This window comes from Chroicocephalus ridibundus, chromosome Z (genome assembly GCF_963924245.1).
Source record: "Chroicocephalus ridibundus chromosome Z, bChrRid1.1, whole genome shotgun sequence".
NCBI classification, from domain to species: domain Eukaryota; kingdom Metazoa; phylum Chordata; class Aves; order Charadriiformes; family Laridae; genus Chroicocephalus; species Chroicocephalus ridibundus.
Window position 1 is genome coordinate 56,835,381 of NC_086316.1, and position 19,883 is coordinate 56,855,263.

Below are 19,883 nucleotides of genomic sequence, written 5' to 3' on the forward strand. Positions count from 1 at the left end.
CCTAATCAATTACAGCACTATTTTTGGTACCTTTTGTTTCTCCAGGCTTTCCTGGAACTTTTCTGTGGGAATGATTTTAGCATTAGCATTTTAAAGTATTGATTGAGTCTGATTCCTGGGAGGACAAAATAAAGGGGCCTGGAAAAAGGTCAATCGCTTCTCCCTGTTTTTTTAGTAAGTAGTAACATTTTGGTATTTTCATTGGAATTATTCTGGGCTGTTTTCTTGCTAGTTAATATTAGTGTTTGCCTTTCCAGATACGATCTCGATCTGATAATTTTTTTTTCCTTTCTTCTATGGGCAAGTAATTTAGCACAATTTTCCCACCATTTTAGAAAAGATTACTATATGAAGGATTTTCAATTTCTAGATTTTTTTACTTCTGTCTGCTAGATCTGAGTACTGCTAGATCTGCCGGCCTGTAAGTTACAATATTGCAGAATCATTTCTGTGTGAAGATGGCAATATGCTTGTATTGGGAATTTGTCCAATCATTCAGAGTGTTTAAAAATCCTTTTAGTTCTAATGTCTTGTGTTCTGGTAAGAGTGAAAGAGATTGGGAATGGGTGGGTGGATAATTGTTTAAAATAGACCGTACTTCATTCCAGTGAGGCAAGGTATGCCTTAGAAAATGTTGGCAGTATTTTGAAAATTAAGAGCCACTAATTCAGTGCTACCAGATAGTAGTTTCATGTGAGCCACATCTGTGGCCACCAGTTCAGAAGAGGCTCTCACAAAGCACTGCTAGACTTTTTATGTACCAAGACTTTCAGCATTCTGGCTATTTAAAACTAGAAGACACAAGTGAACCACCTGCATCAACCATATCCAACTAACAGTTACACTATACTGAGCCAAATAATCTTGCTTCAGGGAACTGCTGGAGAGGGTACCACAAAGGGGACTGGAGCACCTCTCTTGTGAAGAAAGGCTGAGGGACTTGGGTCTTTCCAGTCTGGAAAAAAGACGGCTGAGGGGGGATCTTATCAACACTTCTAAATACTTCAAGGGCGGGTGTCAGGAGGATGGGGCCAGGCTCTTTTCAGTGGTGCCCAGCAGCAGGACAAGAGGTCACGGGCACAAACTTGACCATAGGAAGTTCCACCGAAACATGAGGAGGAACTTCTTTACCCTGAGGGTGGCAGAGCACTGGAACAGGCTGCACAGAGAGGTGGTGAAGTCTCCGTCTCTGGAGACATTCAAAACCCGCCGGGACACCTGGAACCTGCTCTAGGTGACCCTGCTCCGGCATGGGGGTTGGACTAGATGATCTCCAGAGGCCCCTTCCAACCCCTGTCATTCTGTGATTCGGTGATTCGGTGAGTCTGTGATTCTGTGATTCATTAAAGTGTAATTTGTATTCTGAGGAAGCTTGTTTACACAAAAATCATCCATTCCTTTGAGGAAGAATAAAAGAAAACATCAGTGATCTGATTCTTAGTTTAATAGTTCCCAAAGTATAGTTTAACTTCAAAAGTTTTGCAATATCACAATAATTTGTATAACCTTGATGTAAATTTGACTACAACTTAAAACCGCATTTCTCTCTCTGTTGTCTAATGTAAGTGTAATGACTGTTCTAAAGAAAGTGAAACATTTATATTTAGATACTTTATAATGCCATTTCACAAATCATGACTATTCTTTTGGTAACATTTTTAGTGTGAGATTGACACAGTGGGGGAAGCTTTCGCATCTGCTAGTTCACATTTCTTTGGAGTGTGGTTGCAGCTTGAAATTAAAGGTACTCCTTTAATATTCTTCTTGATGATAACTGACTGTTTTATCAATTTGGCTTCATTTTTGCTTTATATCAATGTGAATCACTTACCAATGGGTGGAATGTTCTCTTAGAAGAAAATAAATTTTAGTTAGGATGTTTACCTTGGGGGTGATACAGTATTTTGCTTTCTGCTTACCAAAGAAAGCATATATTACTGGTGCTGAAAATATAAAAGGTTTTTTGCTTTGGAAAAAGTATGATTTGGGAAACTTAATAATGAGAGTTGGAACATGTGACCTCCAGTTCCTGATGTGGAATGACACAAGGCTATCAGTCATGTTTTCTGTAAAAACACACAACTGATTGAGTCCCCTGTATGCTGATGAAGTGCTCACTGATCGAATTTCTAAGCATCTAGTTCTCCTGTGCTGACACTTGAAATGGTTCACCCACTAGTGTTTTTGGGCCAAAATATTCCCGTTGCACAAATCCAGACTCATAAAAAAAGTTTGAAAGAAGGTTGCAGAAGTTCACTTGTGAAGTAGCATTGTTTTAAGTGACCTCGTCTGCGAATTGTGATTTAATATTCAATAATGTTTGCAACAACATGGTCTAGTGCCGATTGAAATATTAGTAAAAGAGTTGTTCGTTTTAATGAACAGAATCCCATCAGTCTAATCTGGTGGTTTTATGGCAATGAAAAGCTATATAAATGGTTGAAAGGTATAACATAAAGAGAAAAATATTTCGGATAAATACTATCAAAGTGGTGTAAACCCAAGGATTTCTGGGACCTTTTTCTTTTGTGTGGTAAATGCTGTCGTAATTTTACTGGGGTACTTGTAATAGGTGTCACTGTAAATTTCTGAAACCTAATACCTACAACTAAATAGAAGCAAAAAGATTTTCTTCCTCATTTGGAGATAATACTCCAGTCTTAGACATCTTGGATGGTAATCTGGCATTGATAAGCTTACTATATTTTTTCTGCGTGTTTCACTTTTTTGCAAAGCAGGCATTTTATTATTTAAGTATTTTGCACTTCTCTTGTTCCAAATGAAGACTGTGTGCCATTTGTTAATAGCAGACAGCCTGACCTGTCTGATCATTTGATATAGTCTTGTGATAAGTTATGGACTTACTTTCATTAATTTTTTCAAACGTGGTCAAAGTTATGACTGTACACCTCTCATCAATTACAGGCCAAATTTACTGCTTAATGTAGGTACTGCATTTTAATAGTAGCCTGCAGCAGATAATGCAAAATAATGTGAGAGTAGTCTTCTCTATGGCTGTTACACTGATCTCAGATCAGAAAATCTAACAGCTGTTGGTAAAATATATTTATTTAATGATTTATTGCAAGTAGCATTATTTTTGATTTCTGCTTTGTGGAGTTGGTGGATATTTAGTCCCCATTGAGTTTTCTTTCCCTTATTCTGTATATGTTCGTTTGCCTTTTTTGCTTTCTCCCCCAACAACCAACCATGTTTATTACTGGAGCCTTTTTTTTGTTTTGTTTTGTTCCTTCTCCACCCTCTTCCCCTTCGGAGCAGTGAGAGACTCCATCTGTTCTGAGCAGATGGGTGAGGTGCACAATGTTAATAGCTTGTGATTGTGTGTCTGTATCTTCTGCTTTGAGGATAAGCATTTTGTAACGAGAAATCAGTACAGCGGTTCTGCTTATGCAGACTGCGACCATGGGAGTAACAATTTAGCAGGAACGGAGTATGAATGTGCATGTGGGAAGTGCTACAGGGGCTTGGGGCTTCTGCTCTCCCTTTTGGGAAGGGAGTAGTGCAAAAGAGACACCAGAAGCAGGGCTCTTTCGAAGGATGTTCCTGTTATCTTTGATCATAGGAATCAGTTTTAGCTGATTTTTAGGCTGCATACTCATAGTGATCTTCATTCAAATATTTTCCATTATTTTCAGAACAACATCCAGATGAGGCTCCTTGAAAGAGAAACATCTGTGGGTCTTGGGGGTGTTTTGAGTTGGGTGGGGGTTTGAGATAATGAAAAGGTATAGATCAAAAGGCAATAAATGTCTGTTTACCTCTGTCCTCAAGAACATCAGGTCATTCTTGTTGGAGTAGTTATTGGGGGTCTTAGAATGCACGGGAAAGAGTAAATTCACTCTAGGAGTTACGATTTAAAGCCTTGATTCATTAATTTGCCACTCGTGGAACGTGGAGTTAACACATGTAAAGTTTTGAGGTTTTTTTCAACCTGCTAGTGAAACACTTTAGATTGATTTAAATTAAGTGATTGGGGTGGTGGGGGCACACGGATTTGTTTTTCAGTCAGTGAAAACTGTAAGTTATTTCTCTGAAGGCAGCCAAAACCATTCAAGAAGATTCATGGCCATCTTCCCAATTTGCAGTTTTTTCAGAGAATAAAGCAAAAGAAAGGGTTTTGAGGGTGAAAGAAGATGGCTCTGCATAGCATAAAGAAGCACTTCATGAAGAAACACTTGTGCCCTCCCTTCCCCCCAAGCACATTAATTTTGGATTTTACAGGACAGACGAGTTTTTGTTTAAGTATAACCCCTGATAGCCCAGAAAATTTTGTAAGCAAGCAGCACCTTTTTCTTTATAGATGAACCAAACAGGCAAAAACCCTGCATAATTTGTTCAAGGTAACAGAAGGAATCTCTCAGGACTGGATAGAAGACTTTGAAGGGGTCACATTTGAAACACTACACTCAGATTACTAGGCAACACCGTTCAGTAAAAAAGCATTATACTTGAGTTTGCTTTTGAAAAGATGGTAGAAGATCTGAGGAGCCTACCTGATTGTTCCCCGAGATAAGAAAATCAATTCCTTACAGCAGCAAAGGAAAAGATATATAGAGTGCTAGATGCAGAATATAGAGCTGTGGATTAACAAAAAATATTGTTTGGCTGTTCTTGAAAAATATTTTACTGACTTTCAGTTCTGTATGGTTGACTCCTAGTTGCAAAATGAAGAGTTCCAAAGCATGTGGTCCACCAGCATTCTAGCCTGTCAGGGAGCCAAACTGGTTTTGGTGTAGATCCTTTTCTGGTTCCCTTACTTTAAATAAAGAAGAAAATCCAGCCTTCATAAAAGCCAAGATCAGTTCTGGGTATATTTCTACATATGACAGATTAAGTTCCCAGATTCTTAGGAAGATGAAAATTAAATTTTATTTCACGGACCTTGATCAATATGCTGATAAAGCTATTTTTCATATCACAAGCAGGATGAGTTATTGGCTAATAAGAAGAGAAGTTCCTATACAGAAAATACAGGAAGGAAACAGCTTAGTGTATTTGCATGCAGTGGAGAGAAGACAGGCTGCTGTAAATTGTTGTTGGATATAGGAAATAGACTTGCTGGATTTAGACAACAGACTCGAGATAAATTCTTTTCTTTCTTCTGTGACAGTCTACAAAGGAAGAAACGTGTCCATGCTAAAGAAAGATAAACCTGTTTCTCTTTTGCATAGTAGGGGGTTCCTTATATGGGAGAATTTCTTAAAGCTTCAATAGGTCTTACTTTTGAATTTATTTCTTGTGTCTGTGTCATGTGCACTGTGTTCGCAATAATTCCATTTTTCTATATTAGATGGTAAAGGTCTATTATTTGGCATTTTGCCCTGAACGTGTATCTGAACTCTCAGACAATATTTGAAACGGGTAGCAATTGTTATGAATGATTCCTAAGCAATTTGCATTCCCTAAGAGATTTCTCTTTAGAATCCTTTGACTGTTTGCATTCAAAAGAAAAACAAAATCCCAAATTCACATCTGCAACAGTAATTCCTTCCTTACAACCTGGTCTTTGGTTTGTAGCTATTTAGCTATAATTTCCCTCAAATAGTAAGTAGAAGCAACTAAAAGATTTTTGGTGAATGTTTTACTTATAAATATCGAGGATAAACTAACATCCACTGAACATATGAAAAAAAGGAGATCAAATTCGTGCTGTAGGTGGACTTTTTGCAGTATATTTATTCAGTCAGTGCAGGATCAGACAAGGCTATGAGGATTTCTCAAAGGTGGAATCATTAAGTTTCATGGTTAAATTGAAAATCAGTGCTCTTGGTTGCTGTTGCTTTTTTTCACTAGAGTGTATTTTTCACTTCCCATCCAACAACAGCAACTAAACGTATATTTCTATTTTTATGCTCAGATGTTTTTTTCTCACAGAATTAGCCACTGATGAAAGTGTAGAACGTGGATTTGGGATTTAAATTTTGTGACAACATTGAGATGTACTAGAACTAATGCTGTTCTTATTTTTATTGCTGAATCTTTGCTGCCATTTAGTAGAGATTTTAATTCTGTATTTTTCTTGAGGTTGATGATTGAAATGGGACACTTTTCTCCTCTATGGTCTGCCAGAGCCTCTTGTGATCTTGCAGGATCTTAGGAAAATGTAAAGGGCATCTGAGGTCCATTATTAAAGATTATGGAGGAACTATGTCAGCCTCTTGTTCTTTCTATTTTGATGTACCCTTCAACTCAGTGAGTACTAGTTTTGTAATTTGACAGCACTCTGGAGAGCTCTGGCAACGAGCGTATTATGTGTGTATGAAGTACTACTGTATTACAAGGATAGCGTACTTTTTTTCATAAAATCAAAGAATAATTCAGTTGGAAGAGAACTCACATGGTCATCTGGTCAAGCCTCCTTGCAAAGCAGGTTCAGCCCCAGGTTGCTTGGGGCTTTGCACAGTTATGTTTTGAAAACTTCCAAGGATAAAAACTTCTACAGCATAACCTCTCTAGGCAAGCTTTTCCAGTTTTTCTTACGGTGGTGTAGTTTTGAAATCCATTCTCATTCCTGGATGCCAAAGACACCAAAGATGTTCTGAGCTACCAAAAAGTCTCTGCAGAGGTATGAAAACAACGTGTGAAGAGTGAATAGAAAAGAAAGGAGTCAAGCATGTCACCAAATCTATACCATCATGTGTTACCTTCAGACAGGACAAAAAAAAAAAAAAAAAGAGGGAGAAGCTGAAGACAATGGGTGATGGCCTGGAAAAAATCTCTGCTGTCCAGTGTCTGACTTTTTTTCTGGTGTTGTCTCTTCATGCAGAGAAAGAACAGGGGGACTGATCTGTTTTAAGCTGATTTCTGCATCTTCCAGCAGAAAATTGGCATTGTCTGTAATTTGGGCCACTCTTTAGTTGTCATGATCCAGTCACTTACTGTTTCTGACCATCATCCCTGTGTGGGAGTGGCATGTTGGTGGCATTTGTATATTTTCATGGTAATTTACAAATACTTCTGGAGAGAATTAATTATTTTGAGACCCTCATATCACTGCAAATCCAGATGTTGAATGTGGCGTTTTCTTCCCACTGGAGCTGACAGGCCAGCAGTAACAAAGTGGGACTTTCTCCCACCTGGAAATTACATGGGAATATTCTGCAGAGTGGCAACAGATCGGCTCTCTATCAGATTTCCTCAGCAGATGAAGGGCATTTGAATAAGCTGGTGAGTTGTGTTTATACAATTTCTGCCACCCGTACAGTCTTCTATTAGGGTAAGGTTAAACTGACCTGTTCGTTCACAGCAAACTAATGCTGTGATGCTTCTTAGAGCTTTTGTTCCAGGCTTTCAACAAAATTATTTCATTGCATGCATTAGACTGATCGTAATTTCAACTGAGAGAAATGGCTTGAACTCTGGACGCTTACAAGTGGACTTTGTTGTGTGGGGTAGCCCAGAGGTTCAACGGGCTGTGCCCTTAATTGATTTGTACTTCCCTGAGGACATATAGCTGCCTGTCACAATTTTGGTGTGACATTCTTAAGATGAAACAATATACGATTGCCCCAAAGGTGGAGCTTTTTCCATCCAGTTTTCCAGTTTTAGTGATTTCTAGCTGTATAAAGACTGGAAATCTTGAATAACACTAATAGCAAATTATGATGCTTTTGCTGAATTACATGCTGTCTTTATTATACACTTTTTCTAATAATTTAGTATTTTCTACAGAGGATGTGTCTCTCAAGACCCTACTCAAAAATACCTTTTAGGCCCATTAAAGATAACTTTGCAGCAACCATGCTCATGTTGGGTTGTGTAAACACGGATCTTTGTTTTCATTCCCAAACATCCTGAAATTGAGCTTGTCTTCATTTCCAAAGCTAAAGGGAAAGTAATTTACTATCTTTTATGTCTCTTCCCTTTTGGATATGCCAGCTTTCTGCACTGGAAAAGAATCAGCACAATCAAATGTCTGTTTTGAGGATTTCAAAATTTCCTGAAATGATGAGGGAAATTCTCCTTGTTAACTGTACTGAGAAGTTTATTAATAATTAGTTTCTGTTATCTTCAGACCGTTTGTTTCAAAGGCCATTCAAAGTATTGAATTATTGAATTATCTCCAAATGATTAGGGCACTTAGCATTTACTTCTGAGTGCACACTTAGATGCTTCAGGCAGTTGTTGTTTTTATTTGTGAACTGTTGCAGGAGTTTCCTGTCTCTCTGGTTTAGCAGAGAGGGCTGTGGTCTGATTTCTCTGTCTTCTTTTATTGTATGAACAGAAGATGCAAGATTTCCATCCCTGATTTTATTGTTGTCATCTATGCTTCCCCCTGGACTGTTTTTCCTTATAGTGTTTTTTCTCGATATTTTCTCCACTTGCTGGCATGTGCCTTTCTTTTGGACATCAAGGAATTACTTTATGCTTGGGAGGTTGGTTTGATCTTAAGAGATGGAGACAAAAGCCCTTGTGTGAACTGGTTATTTGTTTTTTAGGTCCACATGATTTTTCCGGTTACTTACCTAATGTCAGAAGTGATCTTGTCCACAGAAGCCAAAGGGCTATAACTCTGACTTTGTTAGCTAGACTGCTCCTAAAGGAAGATGCATGCTCCTCAGCCTGGCTTTTTAGGCCAATTAAATTTGAGTGTTTTATTCTAGGTTGTAAACCTCCTCACTCAAATCCATGCATTTCACAATAACGCTAGGTGATTCTCTGTGTGGAGCTTGGGTTAGTGTAGATTAACCTGAAGTAGTAGGTTGAGGCTTATGTTCGGCCATTGCTCTGTTAGACTTCACCATCACAGATACTTGTAGGGTTTAGGTAATGTGAATGGAGACTCCTCGACAACATGTCGCATGCATCCAGGTACTTCTTAAAACCTTTCAATGCTGGCCAGATCTTTGCAGCAGTTCTTGTCTGTTTAATGAAATTTGAAAGTGTTTGCTGTGTATTTATGAACATCATAAGCCAAATGAAGCATTCCTCTCAAATGTGACTGAATGCGTTCTTATCTTGTCATTGGATGTTTATCTTGATTTACTGTCCTTGTGTTTTTTGCTACATTTGTGTCTTTTCTGTTTTTCTTTTCCAGAATACTACACATTTTCAAATGCATTGAAGGGATGCCGGAGCCAAAAGAAGGAGAACTCTGTTTTCAGTCAGAGAACAGATGAAGCATCCGCTGCTCAATATTTTCAGGTAATGAAACTTCAGTGCCAATTTGTGAAATTGAAGTTACTGTTGTTTGCTTGACCTTAGTCACCAGGTCAGTTAGAAAGATAGCTTAGGTTTATTCAGAGAGTGGTCAGGACCTTGGTAGTTTAAGTACGAAGTAATTTAAGGTAAGATTGATAGAAGATGGGCTTTATCTTTTTTCTGTTTTTCTTCTCCTCCTTTGCTTTTAGTTTTATGGCTGTCTATCTCAACAGCAGAATATGATGCAGGATTTTGTGAGGACAGCCACTTATCACAGAGCTATCCTACAGAACTACCTAGATTTTACAGACAAGGTAAGCTCTGTTAAGAGTCTTAAATGTTCCAGTATGCTGCTTAAGCTCTAAAATTGAACTTATCTTGTAAAGAAACACTGATCAGACCAGAGCCTTTTCTCACCTGGGACTTTGTGCATGAATATACTATTTCACGTGTGCTTTATATTATTGTTACTGTCAAGCACGTGGATGACAATACATGATGGTGGTGGTACATTGTTAGGATGAATGACACTGAACATGGATCCAAACATGAGCTACAAATTCCTCTGCTGTCTTCTGTGGACAATGTGGGAACCTACACATAAATGTTTCTTCACATTTTGCGTTGTTAATCATTCCCATTTGGCATCTTGGAGCGCACACACAATATTAGTTTCCTTATCTTAACTGTTGACTGTGTATTTATTATTGTGCCATGTAGTCTTTTGCAAATACCTGAAAAAGTATTCCAGTTTTTGTCTCTTTCATGGAGGTCTACACTGAGTGTTTTTGCACCCCACAGTCATTATGAACTGAGCAAGCACGTAAGTGGCAGCTGTGACTCCATTTGTACATGGCAAAGATTTGGAAACAATGCAGGAATTTACAACTTCAGATGCCAAACTCATCTCTAAAATATGTACATAGATCTTGAAGACTACTGTAACAAATATAACACAGATTATTACTTTTTTACTTCTTTATCTAGTCCTCTGCTTCTCACATTGTCCAAGCCAGATACTTAAGGAAAAAAAAAAAAAAACACAAAAGAAAATTTACATTGGGGAGATCTAGGATAGTCTGCCTCCCAGCCACAGATTAAGTTGTTTTCTAAGTTCATTTTTTTAGGCTCCTTGAAATGCAAAGCATAGGACCAGTACCTTTTACAATGTTTTTCTTACTTTTTAAATTTATTTTGCAATTAGTCACAGGACCAGTCCCCATGCACAGTCTTTTCTGATTCCACCCTTAATACAGCACCCTTAATTCCATAATAGAATCACAGGTTATGTGGAACAATATTTCCTTTAGTGAGATTTTTAATTTATCCGCTTTCTAATTCTGTCATTTTGCTCTTATGTTGTGAGACAAAGGAGGATTGAAGTTCTAATTTTCTTTATATCATTCCTCCATTGTATCAAGTTTTGTTGTCTCTTCTTTTGTAGTCGTGCTTCTGAGGTCAGTGTTCTCAGACCTCTCCGTCTTTTTCTGTATGAAGAAATTGTGCATGCCCCGTTATCATTCTTGCCCTCTTTATCAGTGTCACCAGTAATTCTGCAGCACCTGTTTTGAGAAGGATTGGCAGCAGTTATGCATGGTAGCGTAAACAATGCCATACAATTTATTTATGTTGCAGAGTTCTAACTTCCTAGTTATTCTTTACTGTACTTCTCATAAATCTTCACTTTTTTTCCTGGGATTGCATCTGTCCATTGAGTATTGATCTTCACCAAACAATTCATAGTGGTGCTTAGGCTCTTTGTTTTTGTTGCTGTTGATGATGATTCATTTACAACTTGGATGGTACATGTACAGTTCATATTTTCCACACAGTTATATTAGTCACCACTGAGTTGAATTTATCTGTGCATTGTCCAGGTCTACCTTCCCTATCTCTTTCTGCTCTTTAATTGCTGGACATTGTGTCATCTTGCTTTACACTGCTTACCTCTCTTAATAAAATAATAAAAAACAGCAAAAAATATATTAGACCGCATGTGACCTTCTGTAAGCAAATAGGCAGTTTGTAAGCAACAGCCTATCAGGAATGTTTCCTAGGTCTCCAAATGTCAGCTGAGACCATGTAAGCTCCATTTATGATGTTTGAGCAGCAGACTACAAAAAAAAAAAAAAAAAGATAGAGAAAATGAAGCTGCAATTATTTTATTTTTTTTACCTTGTTGTAATTTTTTTGTCTTTTCTCCTTTCTCTCATCTTTCTGTGTGCACTTTCTTTTAAAAGGAGCCTGTGACTTCAGCTCACACCAGCACAAATGGCTTTACTACATCACAGAAAAGAGTAGAGTCTTTAATAACATATAAGCAAATACTCAACCAAACATTTCCTTTTAAGTGTGTAGTGTATTTATGGCCAAATGAGGAGAGTTGTAAGTGTGAAATTTATCAGAATTGCTTTAAGATTGTTATGTTTCAACTATTAATTAAATTTAGTAATAAACTCAAGTGTAGCTGATAATTTTTCTTTGCTGTAAACTGTGCTGCTTTAAAAACTACAGTTAACTATTTACTTTCACAGAAAAGAAGCAAATAGGTTCCAGTCACTGTAATTTCTTTTAGGCCTGAGACAATCCTCCTCTCTATTTTATTCAAGAGCGCCAAGAGGATTTTATTTGCCATTGGCTTCTTGCCAAATAGGATGCTCCTATGTTATAATACAAAAGGCAGGTTTATCTCTGTAGGTAACATATCCATTCCATTTTTGGGCACGCGGTAAGGAATTCAGGTTTTGCATACTCCTTGCCTCTGTAGGAAATCTTGCTGCTGTGCAGTAGTACAGCTTGCTTGCTTTTGCTCTTGGTTTATTTATTTTTCCAATGGTTGGAGGTGCCTTGGCTTCTCTTCAGCGTACCTAGCAGGAAGACTATTACAGGCTGGGTGTTGGTGGCCACCCACCTAGAAAATGATCTCTCTTTTTCCTGATTCTGTTGAGAAATGGCAATTTTCAGAATAAATGTAGCTGAAAAAATTGAACGACCTACATTGCAGTAAAATGCTTTCCCATGAGAACCTGAGAAACCCATTGTGCTGAGACTTATCTGTTGGAAATATGGCAACTGTATTTATTCTACATCCAGAAACTATAAGGCAGACAGAGACATTTAATGATGGCAATGAAGAGATAAAAAAGGCAAAAAGGACATAATTATTTTAATACCTCCATTATTGCAAAATTTTTCATTGAATTGCTATTTGTCTTAATGTTTCCTACCTACTCTACATCCCCCTAATATATTTCTTTACCTTTGCTGCCTCCTTCCCTAAATTCTGTAGTGATTTATGATACAAACGCTTTTGCCTATAGTGAAGGGATAGCCGATGATAGTGTATTTATTTTTTTAATTCTAAGCCTTGTTTGTTTTTGATAAAATAGCTGTATGAGAAAGTACAACTGGTTATCTGAGTTGTGCTGGAAAAAATGAATTCTGTACCCTTGATAGAGTTCTTGGTAATAAATTCAAACACTGTCAGAGGTAAGCTACTTTAGAACATGGTGGGAGTGGTGCTTGGATTGACCATTTGTGTCTACTGAAGCTTAAAAGAATAAGAAGAACTCATTCAGAATCTAATGAATCTGAGGCTGGATTCTTCACATTAATAAGTTAATTCTTACCTGCATATACTTCTTTATATTTACTCTTAGAAGGAGTCGCCTTAAAGCTTTCACTAATTTTTTTAGTAAAACTTTGTCTTAGATTTTGAATTGTTATGGAACCAAAAGGGGGATTTCTAAGTGTTTTAGTTGGTTGTATGAGAAAAAGGCTCATAACTACATTTTACAGTCAACATTTTGGCTTGCAAAAAGTGAGCCACCTGACTGATGGGGAAAATGAGGCTTTGGGATTTACGTTTAACTGAGGGCCTTTGAGAGACCACATCAAGCAGTGCAATTAAATGTCTAATACTGACACCAGAAAGCAGAACCAATATTGGAACAAAGCTACGTAGTTTGGTTTTATCCAAGATTTCATGCAGAAGATATGATTCTGTAGTCCTTCGAAGGACTATTACTGACATGTCTTCCCTCCTCCCCAGAGTATTCAGACTACACTTGTTTTTCAAATTTTTCTCCTAAAGAATCTTGGTTAAAAAAATTCTATTGCCTCCAAACCATAACCATGTATTTACACATGACGATAGTCCACAGTCTTTTAAAAATAAGCTATTGCTGCAAAAATAACGATTAAGGGCATGAAAATTTCTCATTAACAAGCCTTTTCACTTTTTCAAGTGAAATTAGTGATATTTTTGCATAATGCCAGGCTTACTAAATGCAGGGTACAGCTATGAAAATTCACATAGTTAAAAGAGGTGTCAGGAAGCGACTTTTTGATTATTTTGTTTCTTTTGGTCTGCCTTTTGTTTTCAAGGTGGTCCTAGATGTTGGCTGCAGATCAGGAATCCTCTCATTTTTTGCAGTGCAGGCTGGAGCTAGAAAAGTCTATGCTGTTGAAGCCAGTTCAATGGCAAAATATGCAGAGGTAAGTGTTTTTCACCTGAGCCAAGTGTTAGAATGGTGTAGAGTGAAAATGTTGAGAGGTCTAGAACTGCGCCTCAAAAAGGCTGAAGGCTTCAGTGTGATTTTGGTAAGAAGCCAGATCTCTAATGGGCAACGGTTTTTGGAAGGTAATTTTTGAATGTGTTCTAAATGCTCTCATGTAATGTAATGTCACAAATAAACCGTATGATTGTTGTTTCTGTGAAAAATGGTGAACAGTCATAACTGTGATTAAACTTTTTTTACTTTCAGAAGGAAAAAAGAATAAACTAGATGTTGTTTTCATGTGCAAAAAACCATTTAGGTGTTTTTTTCCTAAGACTCTTGAACATCTGTGTGATCAGGCAGTTGAGTTAGTCTACTGCTAAGTGTGATCATTTAGGTCTTTCTTACAAAACTGTTTTCTTAGGGTTTAAAGAGGACATGTCCAAAAAATGCACTTACTTTTAAAAGATATTTTTCAGGCATTGTTTTTACTAAGCATTCTAATATCATTTAAAAAAAAATAAAAATTAAGCACTCAAAGTGGTATTCATAACTAAATGCCTTAGGAGAAGTTCATGTCCTTAAAAGTGCTAATCCTAAATAGCAGCAACAGCAAAAATCTCTGTGTTTTCCTCTCACAGTCTCTGCTTATTTAGAATCATAGAGTTGTTGAGATTGGAAGGGACCTTTAAGATCATCGAGTCCAACCATTGACCTAACACTGACAAAAACCAGCACTAAACCATATTGCTAAGCACTACATCTACACATCTTTTAAATACCTCCAGGGACGATTTAGGTGAACATCAGAATGTGTGAGGCGAAGTGTGAGCATTATCATTATAAATTTTGTCAATATTGATCACCTCTAGCTGAGTTTTAGAAATAGTTTTATGTGGAAGAGGGTGAAAAGTGGTGAGGTGGAGGATTTTTCATCCCATACCTAGAAAAAGTTTGCAGTATCTGGATGTTAATTTTTCTTTTTGCTGTACTGGTCTAGAATGTAAATGTCCATGTGCAACATTAGGAGTCCATAGTTCCTCTAAGTCCACACAGTGAGCATTCCTCAGTTCAGTGAAAGTTCCTCCTGTATGTCCTGATCCAGCCATCCAGCCTTGCTCTTGGTGAAGGCTGGCGAGCACCAATTGTCAACTGTAACATTGTGAAGAAAAAGCATTGCTGTTGGAAATTGAGATAATCTGTTTAGGTCTTAAAGAAGAAAAACGTGGATATTAGACATTTTCATTTCTCTCCAGATAGAAGTAGTTATTAATGTATAAATTATTTGTATTTTTCATTCCAGTTTAAATACGGGATTCAGTAATCTCCCCATACACATTTTGCATTAATTTATGTATTTGGGAAAAATGTTTTCTCATACAATCATTTTCTACTTCTGCCTCATTTGTGTTGCTATTGACAAATGTTTTCTTCTTATGTCTGTGTTAAGTTTGGAATTGGTGATGATGTACTAGCCTGACATGGCATATGTGTACTGAAAGAACATTTCTATTTTCTTATTATGATTTGAATAATTAGAAAGATTCTTTGTAATTAAAGGGATGTGTTTTCTGATGTCTGTCATTTTGTCAGACCTTTCAAAAATAGTAAAAATGTTAATATATGGAAGGTATCTCTCAGCCGGAAGGGTGGAGGGTGGTTCTTATTTCACACAGGATTTTGTAAACAGATAAGATTTTGTACAGTGTCTTTGTTTCGTAATAGACAGAAGTTTTATTTATGAAAGCATAACACAAAGAGCAAAAGAGAACTTGCTTTTCCTAATAGTAGTGTACTGTGTAGTAGTGAGTATAATGTGGTTTGTTTTTTTTAAGTTTTCGGTCACAGGTTTGAACTTGACTCCAGTCAGAAGTAAGCAAAATCACTAGTTGTGAAATCGCACATGCTGCATCTGTAGTGTATCAAATATTGTGTATTTTTTAATGCAATGTAAATGTGAGTGATATACCTGGCAACTTACTGGTAGAGAAATAGCATTGATCCATTGGTTTTAGAAATTGAATTGCTTTTCTCTTGGGGTGGATGAAATGCTGAACTGCTTAAAACTATGATTGATAAAGAGAAGTAAAGAACCTTAAGCAGCTGTAGATACTGGCAAATACTGGCTAAAACGTGAGAGTCTTGGTTTGATAATTCATAGATTTTTGGTCATTTCCTTCTCCGTCTACTTCCCAAATGGTACTCAGTATTCATAAGAAATGTAATGGACTTCTATAGTCATAAGTTCTTGTGAAATTACTCGTGAACTGTATTGAGATCATCTAATCTATTAACACATAATATGTTTTAAGAATTTAAGTTTATTGAGTATAAAGATGCTTAGCCTTAGGTACTCTTATTTATCACCTCTTAATATTCGACAGTGGGATTTCATTAGTATGGATTATCAAGTATCTGGATTAAGAGAAGACCATTACTTTCCATCCATTTCTTCTCTCATTTCTATATGGATTTATTGTATTGTTCATCTGTTTCAGGTCTGTGTGATAATATTGAATGTGAGATTAACGAGTCTTGTTCCTTTTTTTATTTTTTTTCTATTTTAATACAGAATACTTGAAATGAATACAATGAACTACTGAATGAAAGGAAATTATATTTGAACAATGCAAATTAATGGTGTAATACTTCTTACTGAGAGATTTCTTGGGTTTACAGTAAATTCCTCTTCATGGTTGGAGGTTTATTTTGAAAGAATGATATTAAAAATTTAGCACTACAGTTCAGTTACCAGGAGTCAGATGCCTATTTGACAGTGTTGAAAACTGTACTGTTTATAGATGTGCAGTAGTATAATGTTTGAAAATTCTGTTGGAGGGAAAATTCGTAGAAGCTGCTGTATTAGGAAACATACTGTTGTTGCTTGGCCACTCATTTATTTTAGGTATTTGCTGGAGAGTATCTCGTGTCTCTATCACTGTGTTATGTGTAGTAGTTGGGTGGCTTTTTGATCGGTTTGCAGTATACTTGCGTTTCTGTTTTGTTCCATGGCCTCATTAAGCTGTTCAGAAAAGCTAGACAGATGTGAGCCTCTTTCTTATGGTTGCTATATGTTTGACATAATTCCAGTGAAGCTTATACAGGTTTACATTAGACAAGTTTGATTTGCATTTAAGCTGAAAATGACAACAGAAGATTAATTCCGAATATATATAATTTTAAAATGCAACTCATTATTACAGTCCAAGGAACGTAATATTTATTCCCCTCTCCACTATTTTGCCGTTTCCCTACACTGAAAAGAATAGCATTCAAAGGAATTATGAATTAATAGTAGTGTCACCTATTGTTTAATTTCATGTTAGTCTGGTCTACCTATTGGATATCGTTTTTTCACGAACACAGACAATAGTTTCTGAATGGCACCCTGTCCCCCAGGTGTGTCAGCTGCACCACTCACCTTGGTGTGGTCTGCAAACTTGCTGAGGGTCCACTCAATCCCACTGTCTCTGTCATTGATGATGATATTAAGCAGCACCGGTTCCCTGAGGGACACAACTCATTACTGGTCTCCATCCAGACATTGAGCCGTTGACCACTACCCTCTGGATGTGATCACCCAGATAATTTCTTGTCCACCAACCACGTCACTGATCAAATACATATTTCTCCAGTTTAGAGAGAAGGATGTTGTGGGGGACCGTGTCAAAGGCCTTTCAGAAGTCCAGATAGATAGATGATATCCGTAGCTCTTCCCTTGTCCGCTGAGGTAGTCACTCCATCATAGAAGGCCACGAGGTTGGTCAGGCAGGACTTGCCCTTGGTGAAGCCATGCTGGCTGTCTCAAATCACCTCCCTGTCCTCCATGTGCCTTAGCATGGGTTCTAGGAGGATCTGTTCCATGATCTTCCCAGGCACAGAGGTGAGGCTGACAGGTCGGTAGCTCCCAGGGTCCTCCTTTCTACCCTTTTTTAAATGGGTGCAATGTTTCCCTTTTTCCAGTCACCAGGGACTCCACCAGACTGCCATGACTTTTCAAATATCATGGAGAGTGGCTTGGCAACATCAGCCAGTTCCCTCAGGACTCTGGGAGGCATCTCATCAGGTCCCATAGACTTACGTATGTTCATTTTTCCTCAGGTGGTCACAAACCTGATCTTCTCATACAGTGGGAGGGACTTTGCTCCCCGAGTCCCTGCCTTGTGGTCCACCCACTCCAGAGGTGTGGGAAGAGATTTTGCCAGTGAAAACTGAGGCAAAAATGTTGTTGAGTACCTCAGACTTCTCCTCATCCTTTGTTGCCAGCTTTCCAGTTGTGTTCATCAGGGGAGTACGCTCTCTTTGACCTTCCCTTTCTGGCTGACACGCCTGTAGAAGCCCTTCTTAGTATTCCTTGTGTCCCTTGCCAAGTTCAGCTCCAGCTGTGCCTTGGCATTCCTGACCCCATCCCTACACAACAGGGCAGCATCCCTATACTCTTCCCAGGATACCTGTCCCTGCTTCCTCTGCCTGTGCATTTCCTTCTTGCCCTTTAGTTTGACCAGCAGGTCTCAACTCATCCATGCTGGTCTCTTGCCTTCCTCTCCTGATTTCTTACACCTGGGGATCGAGAGCTCTTGCACTCGACAGAAAGTGTCCTTAAAGATCTGCCAGCTCTGTTCTGCTGCCTTGTCCCAGAGGGCAGTTTCCCAGGGTGTCCTGTTGAGTACTCTTTGAAGAGCTGGAAGTTTGCTTTCCTAAAATTCAGGGTCCTGACTTTACCCTTCTCCTGACCCGTGTACCTGAGGACTGTGAGCACCACCAGTACATGATCACTGCAGTCCAGGCTGCCTCCACTCTTGACGTCACCGATTAGCTCATTTGCGTTGGTGGCCATCAGGTCCAGTATCACATCCCCTTTGGTAGCGCTGTCTATTACCTGCCTTAAGAAGTTATCCTCCACGCATTCCACGAGTCTCCTGGGTTGCCTACAGCTCACGTGCTGCTTTTCCAGCAGGTGTCGGGGTGGTTGAAGTGCCCTGGCAGGAGGAGAGCCTGCGAGCATGATGCCTCCTTTAGCTGCAGTAAGAAGGCTCCGTAGCTTTGTATGATCCATGACATCGTTTATTAGGCTTACAGAATGGTTTTGTGACTCTTTTTGTTTCTCTGTTTCATTGGGTGAGAGATCTGCTGTGTCTGGATATAAAACTGGACCTTTCATGAGGAGAGATGTATGTGAGAAGTTTCTGCTTACCTGTGTGTATTAGAGAGATCTGTTTTCATCTGTTTGTTGTCAAACAAACCCTTACTATTTTACAAAAGGCTTTTGAGCATTTAATTTTTGTGAATGCTGCCATGAAGGAAAGGAAAAAATAGCCAGAACACCAACATGGGCACATTTGGTGGCAGGCTGGTGCAGCTCATTTGAAGTGAATGCATATACCAGATACAAATTTAACTGTTTGTATGTTATTTTAAAGTATCAATTTTATCATCCGTCTCACGGCAATCTTGCCCTGCTTTCAAAGTCTTCTGAAATCCCAGAGAATCTCAAGAGAGTGTGGCTGTTGAAAATAACACATTCCTTTCAGTCGCTGACAAAATTATAAGATACTGGGTGGTATTTTCCCCCCGCCCTGTTTTTTTTTTTTCCTTCACTAAAGCCATGAAATATTGAAACTACTTTGCTCCTTTTGTTCATACACAATTTGCTGACCATAACTTGGTGGTTGCAGGATTTTATGAAAAACCGTGTGGGAGGTGAAAACATTGTTAAAACACCCACTCAGATATGCCTCCTCTCCTTTTGCCACAGATTTTCTATTGATTCCCAAAGGCACTGAATTAAAAAACTGTACTGCCATCACCCTTAGCTGCTTGTTCTTCAGTTGCCAATAAGATTTTTTTTTTAAAGACACAAAATTTGCTAATATTTAGAAAAGAAGCTTCCAATTAGATTAGTAAAAACAGCAAGCTGTCAAGATGAAGATATGTGTTGGGGGTATCCGTATAAGAGATGAAGAAAGAGTTTGTTTAAGGCATATTTTTTAAATGGCATGCCCAATATTCCTGTCTGAGCACCAAAGTCATATTGGTGATGGCAGAAATAACTTTCTATGTTTAAAACCCTCAAGTCATGAACATGCTGCAGAGGGTGAATTAACATAATAATCCTGTCAGAAATAAGTTCAGTTCAAACCAGATAGAAATATTTGGGACAAAGAGTTAGTTTATAGATGTTTAGCCTCCTCCTTATAGCCTCCTCAAAGTGATTTATTTATT

At 38.1% G+C, this 19,883-nt stretch overlaps 1 protein-coding gene across 4 annotated transcripts in view; it reads left to right on the top strand.

Annotated features, from left to right (window-relative positions):
- LOC134508143 (histone-arginine methyltransferase CARM1-like) overlaps positions 1-19,883 on the top strand; it is a 72,883-nt gene that overhangs the window by 28,168 nt on the left and 24,832 nt on the right. For all 4 annotated transcript variants that reach the window (XM_063319256.1, XM_063319258.1, XM_063319257.1 and 1 more), the window contains exons 3-5: positions 9,059-9,165; positions 9,372-9,476; positions 13,549-13,659. In XM_063319256.1, coding sequence (XP_063175326.1) covers positions 9,059-9,165; positions 9,372-9,476; positions 13,549-13,659 — 323 coding nt within the window. The remainder of the gene's footprint in view (positions 1-9,058; positions 9,166-9,371; positions 9,477-13,548; positions 13,660-19,883) is intronic.